This window comes from Salvia miltiorrhiza, chromosome 5, assembly GCF_028751815.1.
Source record: "Salvia miltiorrhiza cultivar Shanhuang (shh) chromosome 5, IMPLAD_Smil_shh, whole genome shotgun sequence".
NCBI lineage: Eukaryota > Viridiplantae > Streptophyta > Magnoliopsida > Lamiales > Lamiaceae > Salvia > Salvia miltiorrhiza.
Window position 1 is genome coordinate 27284763 of NC_080391.1, and position 12452 is coordinate 27297214.

Genomic DNA, 12452 nt, shown 5'->3' on the forward strand with positions numbered 1-12452 from the left:
TCCGATCGTCCGACTAGCCCCGCTAGCCCGAACGACCGTCGCCCCTTGATACGCCGTCACTGAGATTGATACTCATACTTACGACCTTTCACTCTGTTGATCTCCCGCTCTCCCCGCTCTTCCGTTACGCCTCCACGCTCTCAACACTCGAGGGTTCCGATCGTCCGACTAGTTCCGCTAGCTCCGACGCCCGTCGCCCCTTGATCCGTATTGCTCATTAGCTCTGCCTCCGACTACTGGATCATCCCGATCATCCGGAAAACTCCCTTATTACTATCTTTTCTCCATCTCTTCTCCATCGTTTAATTATTGTCATTACGTTACTTACGTTATTACTTATATCAATTCACTGACTTGAGCGTCGGAGGCCCTTCCATCGACACCCCCACCGGTGCTCTTCGGAGGGCTCTAACGTTACTTGTGGTCTCAGGTTGCTAGTGCCCGTCGATCCTGACGTGACTGACGTCACTTCCGTAATTGTCGGATTCAACCCCAACACTAAAAAGATATTTAAATTTATAAATTCACACTTTAATTTATTTTTTGAGGATTTTTTAGTCATGTGCAAAAACAGAAAAAATGTAAAGGTGATGTATTTTGGGGCGGATTTAAAGGCGATGCGCAATTGTAGAATTCAAGGAAATGTGGTATATTTAGGGGCGGATTTTAAAGGTGATGTGCAATTATAGAATTCAAGGAAAGATGATGTATTTGAGGGCAATTAATCCAAATATTAATTTCTTAATTCTCGTACAAAAAAGAAATGAGTCATGTTTTGGGAGTAAAATTTAAGTTGGTTTACAAATACATTCTCTTACCGATTACGCATATACTTCTGTGAATCATTGATATTAACTTTTTTGTGTGGTCACTACATGCTACTATACTAGGATTATAATTTAACACAAAAACTATGCTTAAATGGATTAGTGGCATGAAAAGAAGGGAATCGACGTGTACAATATTTAATTGACTTGACCGGCCTACTTCACCTGTAATCACTTTTTCCACACACAACATTTTTCCTATTTTGATTATATTTATTCTAATTTTGTCACCTCACCTTTTTAGAACAAATTGCCCCTCCTCACCCCTTCTCCAAATAACTTCTCAGGAAAGAGGGTCACAATTCACAAATTTTAAAATAAAATTATCAAATGTATTAAAAATAACAAAAATATATTATAATTAATATTAAGAGTAGTAAAAAAATGAAAAATAAGAATAAATGAGAAATTATTAATGATAGAGTAGTGTTTCAAAATAAATAGAAAATTATTTGAGAGACAGATGGAATTGTATCTTTCAGGGTGTGTTTAGTTTAATTGTAAAATTTATATATATAAAAAAGAATGAATAAGATAAAATGAAAAAATATCATTTCATCGATCCCATAACAGGTCTCTATTTTTCTTTTTTGAATTGTCCCATAACAAATGTCTATTTTCTAAAAAATGAAACTGAGTTCCACCATTTTTTTTTACCTTTTTATCTTTTAATCATCTCCACCTAAATTTTATTTCTCTCACAAAATAAAAGTGGGCTTCGCTACTTTTTATCTTTTTACTCTTTAATAATAACCATCTAAATTCACGTATTAAAAAAAGTGGACACTTTTATAGAATGGATGAAGTATTTTTTTTTTCAATTTTTATCATATGTTTATTAGATATGAAAACATGAGAAAATGTTGAAAAATATTTTCGCACAACTACCAAAGATAATAGTATTATCCAACATTTGAGTGAAAATGAGTTGTTTAAAAAGTATTTCATCATGCTTAGGAAAAAGTTTAAATATGTGAAAATGAAGAAAAAAAATGAAATATGTACTTTTTTCATTTTTTGTCAGTGTAAATGGCACCCTCAATATAAAAAATAAGAGATTAAAGATTGAGACCACTTACTTAAATTACAAAAACGATATTCGTTATATTGCAACGGTAAAAAAATCGTCCGCATTAAGTTTGTTTGATTGCATAATAAATTTTCGATTAAAAAAAAATAAAATCGATTTATGTACATAGTTTTGGTTTCTTTTCATACAACATCATAATATATGCAAAAAAAATAAAAAATAAATAAAAGAATTAAGGAGAATGACTGCGCTAGATTTACAATAAATCACCATTAAAAATGTGCATGCACCATCTACCGGCAACCAGCAAATAATCGCAATGTTAATTTCATATACATTATATTTTTATTTTTATTTTTTGAACTCATATATCATATTTTAACACGATGAATAATGATATGTGAGGTGAATTCCAACTTTTTATTATATATTCCTTTTGGGTTTGTGAACAATTGGCTATAAATTCTTTAGAGGCAGTTGAGGGGTTGAAAAATACTCAACTAACAAAAAAGTCATTAATTACCCCTGGCTATATTCACCTGCCTCTTAAACTTTTATTTCTCCAATTCCATAAAGCGAAGAAATAAAAGAAAATAAAAGTAAAATGCGATGAATAATGAATCAGGACGTTGCGTTAGAGCATCACTAACGCTTACACGATAGAGCTTACACGATAGCCCTATCGTGTAAAAGCTCTATCGTGTAAGCGTTGCAGCCTCAGGTTACACGAGGGCTACACGTTCTATCGTGTAGCCCTTTAAACGGTTATATATAGGCGCGTGTTTTACACGCGCCTCTTTAAAAAAAAAAAAAAACGGAAATTCGAATTTTAATTCAAAATTTGACCGTTTGGAATTGTTTTTTTTTTTTTTTTTTTTTCAATTTTTCTTCTCTTTTTATAACTACATCTTCCTCCTTCATCTTCCTCACTTTCACTCTACAATTCTCCTTCTTCTTTCAATTTCTTTCATTCTTGTTCCTCTTTCAAGCGCTTTCATCTGATTTCTTCCGACAATGGCGGAATCCGACCACGGTTCTTCGTCTGATTCATCCGACGGTGTAGCTAATGCGATCATGGAGGAGATAGAGTTGCATAATCAAGTGCTTGCTCACATCTATGGCCAGCCGGCTCCGGAGGCGGGACGTGTGAAACGTCCCCGATCTTACGTCCACCGTGATAGAGAGGAAGCCCACCTACGTCTTATGCAAGACTACTTCCACGACAATCCGACGTACGGACCTACATTTTTCCGGCGGCGTTTTCGAATGCAAAAGGAGCTTTTCTTGCGCATCGTGGAGGCTGTTCAAGGTGTAGATACTTTCTTCCACATGACCACTGATGCAATAGGTCGGGACTCTCTTTCCCCGTTGCAGAAATGCACGTCGGCTATCCGCCAATTAGCCACCGGGCTCTCTGCGGATACTTTTGACGAGTATCTCAGAGTCGCCGACTCCACCGGGCGTGTATGCCTCAAGAAGTTCTGCAAGGCGGTCATCCGGGCTTTTGGAGCCCATTATCTACGCCGTCCAACGCCGGAGGACATCACACGTCTTACCCAGATGCACGAGGTACGACACGGATTTCCCGGGATGCTCGGGAGTCTTGATTGTATGCATTGGGGGTGGAAGAATTGCCCAAAGGCGTGGCACGGCGCCTACACACGCGGGGATCAGGGAGAGCCCACCTTGATATTGGAGGCCGTTGCATCCCACGATCTGTGGATTTGGCATGCCTTTTTTGGTGTCGCTGGTTCGAACAACGACATCAACGTTCTCAACCAGTCGCCTCTCTTCGCCGACGTGTTGGATGGAACTGCCCCGCCTGTGCTCTTTCAGGCGAATCAGCGCTACTACCAGATGGGCTACTACTTGTGCGACGGCATATATCCAGAGTGGCGTTGCTTCGTCAAGAGTCCACCGATGGCGACAAATCAGAAGGAGGCGAGGTTCAAGAAGATGCAAGAATCGGCACGGAAGGATGTTGAACGTGCCTTTGGAGTCCTTCAAGCACGGTGGGGAATAATTCGCAGTCCCGCGCGGAATTGGTACGTTGCGCACCTCCGGGACATCATGCTGTGTTGCATCATTCTCCACAACATGATTGTGGAGCACGAAGGTGAAGGAGCAACCAATTGGAGAGATGACGACGCGGGACATGGGGCGTCTAGCAGTGACTCGACGGAGAGTGGTCGAGCAACCCCCGTTTCATTCGAGGAATATGTCCAAAGAGATGCTCTTCTCCGAGATAGGCAGTTGCACGCCGCGCTCCAATATGATTTGATGGAGCATGTTTGGGCACGTTTCGGACCTCTAGGGCCGGAATAGTTATTTGTAGTATTTGTTTTTATTTTATAAATAAATATGTAATTTTTAGGAATTTAAAATTTAATGCAATTTAAATTTGAAGTAAATTGTGTAATTTAAATTTATGAAATTAAACTTAAATGAAAAATGAAAAAATCAAAACTAATTCTATCATGTAAGCTATCATGTAACCCCACTGCAGCATCTTTACACTATGTGGTCCCCCCATTATCATGTAAGCTATCATGTAAGCTATCATGTAACCCCATTGCGGATGCTCTTAGGACATCTAATTACCTAAAAGAGGACGACACTTTCTGATATTGTGATGTCAAAGTAAAATGACCATTTCAAGGAGAAGAATCATCACAACAAAACTATAGACATCAATGATTTAGGCGCACTCACTTTTCATCACACTTGAAATCCTTATGCCATAAGATTTTCAAATGTAGCTATCTCATTTACACATACGACTCTAGATACTCATATAAAAGTTTACACACACGACTAATTGAAGTATTGCCTCTAATTTCAAATCAATTAATAAAATCTCTCTCGAATTTCAAGACCCGTGCCTTAATTTTCAATGGTGCCTAACGCAGCCTTTACTCCCTCCTTATTTCAAAGTACAATCTATAAGCTCTAATGTACAAACAAGCAAAAGAAGACTTTAACGAGAAGGTAATTCATTTGGAATTAGAAAGTAAAGAATCACCAAACACACAATTATGCAGACTTGAAGCCTCGACAATTCTTTCGGTAGTACTTGATTGTTGAAGAGATTAATGTTACTTTTCCTTTGAGAATACACATACCTTACATACATGTCAAACTTTGTTAGGACCACTTAAGTACTCTAGTAAGAAAATTAGACACTTTTTTACGACCCTATATATGCAGTGATGCGATAACTTGACTTAAAAAGTGTTGGTAATATACAAGCCCATTAAAGCTGATAAAAGTTGTGAGTTACGATAATATCGATTTCAATTAATGACTCAGTTATTGTTTAGAAACTTTGTAGATCCATTCATCTCATTTTACTTTGCCTAGTTTCATTTTTGGGTCGTCTCATTCTATTTGTTATGTTTCTTTTTTGAGTAATAAATTTTCACTACAATACATATATATTGAGTCATATATTTTACATTACAATTTACTCTTTTAAATAATCGTGTCGAAAAGAAATAAGGCAAGTGAGATGATAAAAAGATGTAATGGCATTTTGAGCATTAATTGTGGTAAGAGGATGGTAAGTCGTAAAAATTAGGCAATTTTGATTGGGGGCGAAAATCTGAAGAAGCATTGAATGGTTATAAATAATTGTTAACGTTCACCAGAAAACAAACATCAAAAGAGAGCTTATAACATAATCCAGGTGATTTTGGCATGATTCAGGTAATCCAAAGTTGAAGTTGAGGTTGAGGTCCCCGATCTTTCCGTGATTTTATAATCAATTCCCAAATCCTCTCTTTCTCTCTCTATATAAAGCGAGAGTTGTAGGGCAGCATGACAAACGACCAAGAATTCCACGCAGACTGCCCGAGAGCCGACAGAAACATGGGAGCTTCCATGATAGCTATATTCTTCTTCACCGTGGCGGCGACAGCCAGTTTGCTGGTGGTCCACGTGTACGGCGTGCCCAAGAGAGCCGATCATTTCCCCCGCAAGAATGTGTACCTGCACCAAATGCAGCAGATTAGAGCCGCATCCGATTCTTGGTCAAGTCCGCCGCGCCCTACCACGGAGATGCGCAGTCTTCAACAAGACTCGCCTCCTCCATCATCTTCTGCGACTGTAAGTAATAATAATATCTCCAGAAAAGTAAAAATGTGTGGGTTGAGTTAATTGCGGGCCATTAATGCAGGGACCACGTGTTTATCACGTGACAGCTTACGGGGCAGATCCGACGGGCCAAAATGACAGCACGGATGCGATTCTGAAAGCGATTGGCGACGCCCTCAACGGCCCCGGCAAAGGGGTGTTGTGCGAGGGCATCGTCAATCTTGGTGGAGCTCGCATTGATCTCGACGGTGGAAATTACTTGATCACCCGCCCCCTCCTCTTTCCCATCTCCGGAAGAGGAAACCTAGCCGTAACTTTCCTCTTTATAAAATAATAACATTTAATTTATAGCTGAACGTCTATATATAACCAACCCGCCAATTAAAGTTATTGATTTTGACAATTGCTAGCTGTTGTTATTACAGATTCATGGGGGTTCACTCACAGCATCAAACGACTTCCCAAACGACGCCTATTTAATAGACTTATCTTCTAAATCTTCCTCCTCTGCATACAACTACGAATTCATTACACTGAGAGACCTACTGCTCGACTCCAACTACAGAGGCGGTGGAATTAAGGTCACAAACTCTCTCCGAACTACCATCGACAACTGCTACGTTACTCACTTCAACACCACCGGAATCCTCGCCCAAGGCGGCCACGAAACCTACATCAGAAACTCCTACCTCGGCCAGCACATCACCGCCGGCGGCGACTCCGGCGAGCGAGAATTCTCCGGCACCGCCATTGTCCTCGCGGGAAACGACAACCTCGTCACGGACGTCGTCATTTTCTCCGCCCAAACCGGAATTCTCATCACCGGCCAAGCCAACCTCATCTCCGGCGTCCACTGCTACAACAAGGCCGCCGGATTCGGCGGCGTGGGGATCTACATCCAACTCCCCGGCCTGACGCAGACGCGCATCGTGAATTCCTACATGGACTACACCGGCATCGTGGTTGAGGATCCGGTGCAGCTCACCATCACCAACACATTCTTCCTCGGAGATGCATTCGTCCTCTTCAAATCGGTCAAAGGCGTCATGAGCGGCGTCACCGTCGTGGACAACATGTTCGCCGGCTCCGACAAAGGGATCGAGATCGTGCAGATGCAAGGGCAGTTCAACCAAGTCGATCAGGTGGCCATCGACAGGAACAGCGTGCGAGGAATGACGATCAAGACGACGATCGCCAGGGCCAGCGTCGAGGGCACCGGAACCTCGTGGACGGCGGATTTGAAGGCGCCGCTGCTCTTCCCCAACCTCATCAAACAGGTGCAGTACACGTTCATCACCGATGCGGCGTCGTTTCCCACTCATTTTCTGCGGAATGTTTCCGACAACAAAGTTGTCATTCAGTCCGACGTGGCGGTTCCGGCGAGGGTTTACATTACTGCTGATCAAGGGGGGTCTTATTATTCCTCTTCTTGAATTAAACTAAATTTATTCTTTCCAACCTAATTGGTGGGACAAACTTCAATTGTAAAACTAGGGACCTGAGAGCGTGCATGTTTATCGCTGTAATTTCCCTGTTTCGCCTACAAATAATATATTTATATTAGTTTGATTCAGATATTGAGCGTCAACTTTTATTTTTTTTAATTGCGCCAAAAGATTGAAATTATAATCTAGGTGGTCAAAAATATGAAAAGAAAAAGGTTAGTTTAACAACAAACAGAACTCAAATGCAACGTATAAAAATGGTGTAATTTATGGTGTGACTCGTCATCCGTGCTTTTATGTAGGTATTCTGTCAGACAGACACGTAAGGCACATCCATATTGTGAGAGAGATTTGTATGCCACTTTTGATTACCAACTTTCTTTCATGCTTTATTTTTTTCTTGATAAATTTATAATATTAAATAAATAAATTAAAAGGTCGTGCTATTCGAACTCAAAATTTTTGACTTTAAACATTAATCCCTTCTCGTTTGACCAATACACCCACACGGTCAACCAGATGGGATCCTCTGTCCCACAATATTGTGTGTGTCATGTGTACCACTCTTCATTTCTTTATTTTATAAATTGTTTTTTTATAAAAATAAAAATTATTATATTATTATAAACTCTAATTAGTATTTATCATTGAAAAATTAAAATTTAAAAAATTATATACCCTAACTTTGAATTAATGAACCCAAATAATCTATTATTAATTCGAATAAATATAAAAAAATAATTATAAACCCTAAATGGATGAGTGAACCCTTGTTAATTATCTTTATAATATATAAAAACATAATAAATTAAAATGAAATAAAAAATAATTTATAAATATAAAGAAATAAAAAGTGGTACACGTGGTACACACTATATTTTGGGACAGAGGATGTCATTTGCACTATCAACTTTCTTTCGCTCACAAACAAGCAAGTTCAAGAGAGTACTAGTTTGTAAAGCTTAATTATCAATTCCACCAAAAATCACCTGTAATTTATAATTAGAAATTTTAAAATTAAGTTTATATTTGAATAAATGGTGCATTATACTAGTAAGTAATAACCAAAACGATAAGGTTAGTGCAGTTTAATCTCCTAAATTGCATTAAGACTGATTTTATTATTCATTCAAGTATCAAATACATATACCAAAACTCACTTACTATCCAATAATTAGATATGCACCACAATGACAATATGACATTACAAAGTAAATATTAAGGGTTAATAGTGTTTTATATTCTGAACTTTCAGCGTTTTCCACAAAATGTCCTGAACTTTCATTTTCTCCTAAAAAATCCCGAACTTTCAGTTTTTTCCATAAAATGTTCCGCTATACAAAATTTGATGACTGAAAGATGATAAAAAGCCCCAAACTTTCAGCGTTTTCCAACTATGGTGGTTCCCAATATGATTTTCCAACAATGACGGTCCCCAAAATATTTCTTTCGGCAAGATAATTCATCTTTTTGTCACCGAATTTTGTATAATGAGACATTTTATGGAAAAAACTGGAAGTTCAGGATTTTTTAGGAGAAAATGAAAGTTCAGGACATTTTAACCCAAATAATAATAATAATTAATAAAATAAATAGTAAAAGATTAAAAATTAAAGAAAAGTTCGCATAGACATGTTGATTAACGTTTAGTTCTTTTTTTAAAAAAAAATTAGTACTTATTTTCATCCCAAACTCATATAGTAATATATGATAATTACCCAAATCACTTTCAATTTATACAATATTTAGTTAAATAAGGGTAAATATTACTTTTAAATTCAAACTATTTTCGTACTATCAATTACTATGTCATGAATTATCGAAAATGTTTTGTTAAACATTGAACTATCGATTTTTTATGAATTGTACCCTCCGACGACGTCGTTTTGTGCAGTGTAAGTCAAAAAAGAATAATTATATATACATTGTGGCATCTGACGAACCATGTGAATGAATGGTACGATTGATACAAAATCTATTGTACAAGATTTAAAAAAGACATTTTCAATAATTCAGAATATAATTGATAGTAGAAAAATAGTTTGAGGCATTATATTAAATAGTTTGAGTAATTACTCATTAATTAAATATAAAACTATTACTACAATAATTGATAATATGTCTAATATATTACTCCCTCCGTCCCATTACTTTTGGGCATGCAGATTAAGAAATATGTAGAACGTAGATAAAGTGAGTTGATGGAAATTATTTAAATATTAAGTATAGAGAGAGAATATATTGTAAAAAAAAGAATTAGACATTTGTAATGGAACATCCCATTATAAAAAGTGAGGCATTTGTAATGGCACGGAGAGAGTACTAAATAACCATTAATAATACATTGTATAAATACCGATTAATTATTCCTTCTCACCTTAAACTCGCATACCGTAACACTCTAATTTAATTAAAGTATTAACTAGAAAACTTTAAAAGTAATAAGCTATTTTAGTTCAAAACATTTGATTACCTTGAATAAAAGTAATAAGCTCTTAAAGCTATTTTAAAAGATGATATGGAGAGGGCAAATGGTTTTTAATACCCACTTCCATAATATATCTATCAAATTTACCCACCCTTATAAAACATCTATGAAAAATACCCACTTCATAGTGAAATACCATTCCTACCCTTATACTATATCTCTCCTAATCCTTCATCTTATACATTAATCCGCGCTTTCAAAATTGGTATCAGAGCGAGTTTTTATGGAGGAATTATATTATTTTTAATTTATTTTATAATTAACCTATGTGTGGGAGGAGACTCCATTAGAAACTATGGATTCGGACGATTGTCCGAGATGTATTATATACAGGAATTCTCTTCAAAATTTGGAGAGAGAAACTACTCGTCTTTTAGACGATCTCAACTGGAATAATCGAGCCCTCGTGACGAACATTCGGCGAGGAGAAGATGCGGAAATTATTCGTGATATCATCACGGGTATTCAATCCTACCATGAAACTCTCATGGGAATCGTCGGGATCAGAACGGCGATTGAACGAACAAGAGATGAAGCCCATCAGTCCCACGACTAATGGAGCAGAAGGACAAAGCTGGAACAGCCTTTCCAGCTTATCAAAAGATCGAGCCAAATTCTTCCGACAATGTCAACTTGCGGGAGATCCAAAGAACGGTGGAATACTATGGAAACAAGCTATATGATCTACCACTGGAGATGAGCCGGATATCAATGAAACAAGAGAAAATCTTAATCCTCTTACGAGATATCCAGAAAAAGGTGGAGGAGATCGAAAGGCGAAAACCATGTTCCGGAAAAATTCGGAATACATGGTTCAAAGATTAGACGTATCCTCTACCGATTAATGCAGCACCCGAAAAGTTGCAGACAGAAGAAATAGCCAGGTTCTTGAGAGGGAAAAATCATGAATAACCTCGAAAGGATCGGACTAGAAGATCTACAAGAATTAGCAGAATCATTTGCTAATTTAAAAATGGTAGATCTACCATTTTTTGTCTTTTGTCAAATGCCAACGGAAAAACTTGCTCGTTTTCGTCTTTTGTCACGGCGACGAATAAAATACCATTGTTCTTTCCCTTCAAGTGTGTGCCGTCGACCATAATCACTGGTCGAAGCGAAAAGTAGAAAGGTGAGATGGAAGCCGCAAGAGCAAGAAACAGATGTTTGAACTGGTTGTTTTCGTCTACTTCCAAATCCATCACGGTACCTGGATTCGCTTGCCTTAGGGCATACAAATATTTTGGCAGAAGAAGGAACGAATCATCAATTCGACCGTATATCTTCTCTAAGCTGAGATTTCTTGCACGCAGCGCGACATCATATTTGATTCTGACGCCAAATTCACGTAACAACTCCGCCATAATAGATTTCGGCTTAATGACCTCTCCATAATCGCGTATTCTTTTTTCCACATAAGCTGCAACCACATTCGAGTGTACCTTTATTCGTTTCAAAATGCCCAATTCCCCTTGGCAAAAGTGCTCTTTAAACTTATGCACTCCCCACATCCCTCCGCCGTGACAAGATGCACGCACATCGAACTTGCACTTATCAGAGTGCTTGCACTTGTAATAGAGGCATCCCTGATCTGAGCGTCCAACTTTTGCCTCAGCCCCTTGCTTCATATTCCAGAAGCCAACAGCAAGGACCAATTCTTCTTTACTGTTGTAAAAGAGTTCTTCCCCAAATCAGCAACTGTGGACAGGTCACTCTCGCGAGCAACGAGCGAAGTCGTGGCGTCCACTGGAATCAACGGAACTATCCAATTAGATAGATCACCGGTCGAGTCCGTCGGATTTTCATGACGGGTTCTACTTTGTCGGATCCAACCTGCTCGCTCGGTCACCGGGAACTCTATCAGATCATCGTCTAATAAATCCTCAGAGGCGGCAGAATCTGTGCCCGACTCGTTCGTTGGATCGTATTCTTCGTCTTCTTCATCAGAATCGTCATCAGGTTCTTCGGCTTCGTCTTCAGGTTGTACGGCTTCATCCGTCCGCACCTGGTTGAATCTCCCGCATATTTCATTCAGTCTTTCCGTTTGATTCCATGCGGATTCGTCCAACGGTTGCTGGTGCGTCGTTTTACACCAAAAATATCCGACAGTCAGCCGGTATGCCCACACTGCGTAGACAGCAGTAAGCAAGATCGTCTCCCAAGGGACTTGCGAGAATTTCTCCAATTAAAGCCTGCAAAGTAACCACGAAATTTTGAAAAGAAAATATAGAAAATACTAAACTTAAAATTAAATAAATAAAATCCAACTAAACCAATTTTTCCAATAGCTAAAAGATGAATAAAAATTCCAACAATTAATAAAAGAATTCCAGCAATCAGTTAAGTCCACCCTAGCTCAATTATTCCTATCATTGATGCAAAAATAACTTTAAATCATGCAAACAAACCAGTTATAACCACCGAAGACGCTTCTGACGTGATCTTATTTCTCCTTAATTATTCGGTAACCAGGAAGACGCTTCACTAATTACTACCCTAATCGACTGACAACCGTAAGAGACGCTCTATGGGTTTAATGAGCCGACAACATTAATATCTAGAGAAACCCGATT

General features: G+C 38.2%; 2 protein-coding genes across 3 annotated transcripts; both read left to right on the forward strand.

Moving 5' to 3' along the window:
* Positions 1-2871: 2871 nt before the first annotated feature.
* Positions 2872-5577, forward strand: LOC131025733 (uncharacterized). The gene is made up of 2 exons (XM_057955522.1): positions 2872-3321; positions 5563-5577. Exons 1-2 carry the CDS (start codon positions 2872-2874, stop codon positions 5575-5577), a joined length of 465 nt encoding a protein of 154 aa, XP_057811505.1.
* Positions 5091-7522, forward strand: LOC131026251 (polygalacturonase QRT3-like). Of its 2 annotated transcripts, none has more exons than XM_057956049.1 (4): positions 5091-5128; positions 5563-5961; positions 6032-6259; positions 6375-7522. In XM_057956049.1, the coding sequence occupies exons 2-4, from the start codon at positions 5674-5676 to the stop codon at positions 7380-7382; spliced, it is 1524 nt and encodes a 507-aa protein (XP_057812032.1). In that variant the 5' UTR covers positions 5091-5128; positions 5563-5673; the 3' UTR covers positions 7383-7522. The 2 variants fall into 2 exon arrangements, with proteins under 2 accessions (XP_057812032.1, XP_057812033.1); XM_057956050.1 differs by lacking the exon at positions 5091-5128 and adding an exon at positions 5408-5562 and having other exon boundaries at positions 5656-5961.
* Positions 7523-12452: the final 4930 nt, after the last annotated feature.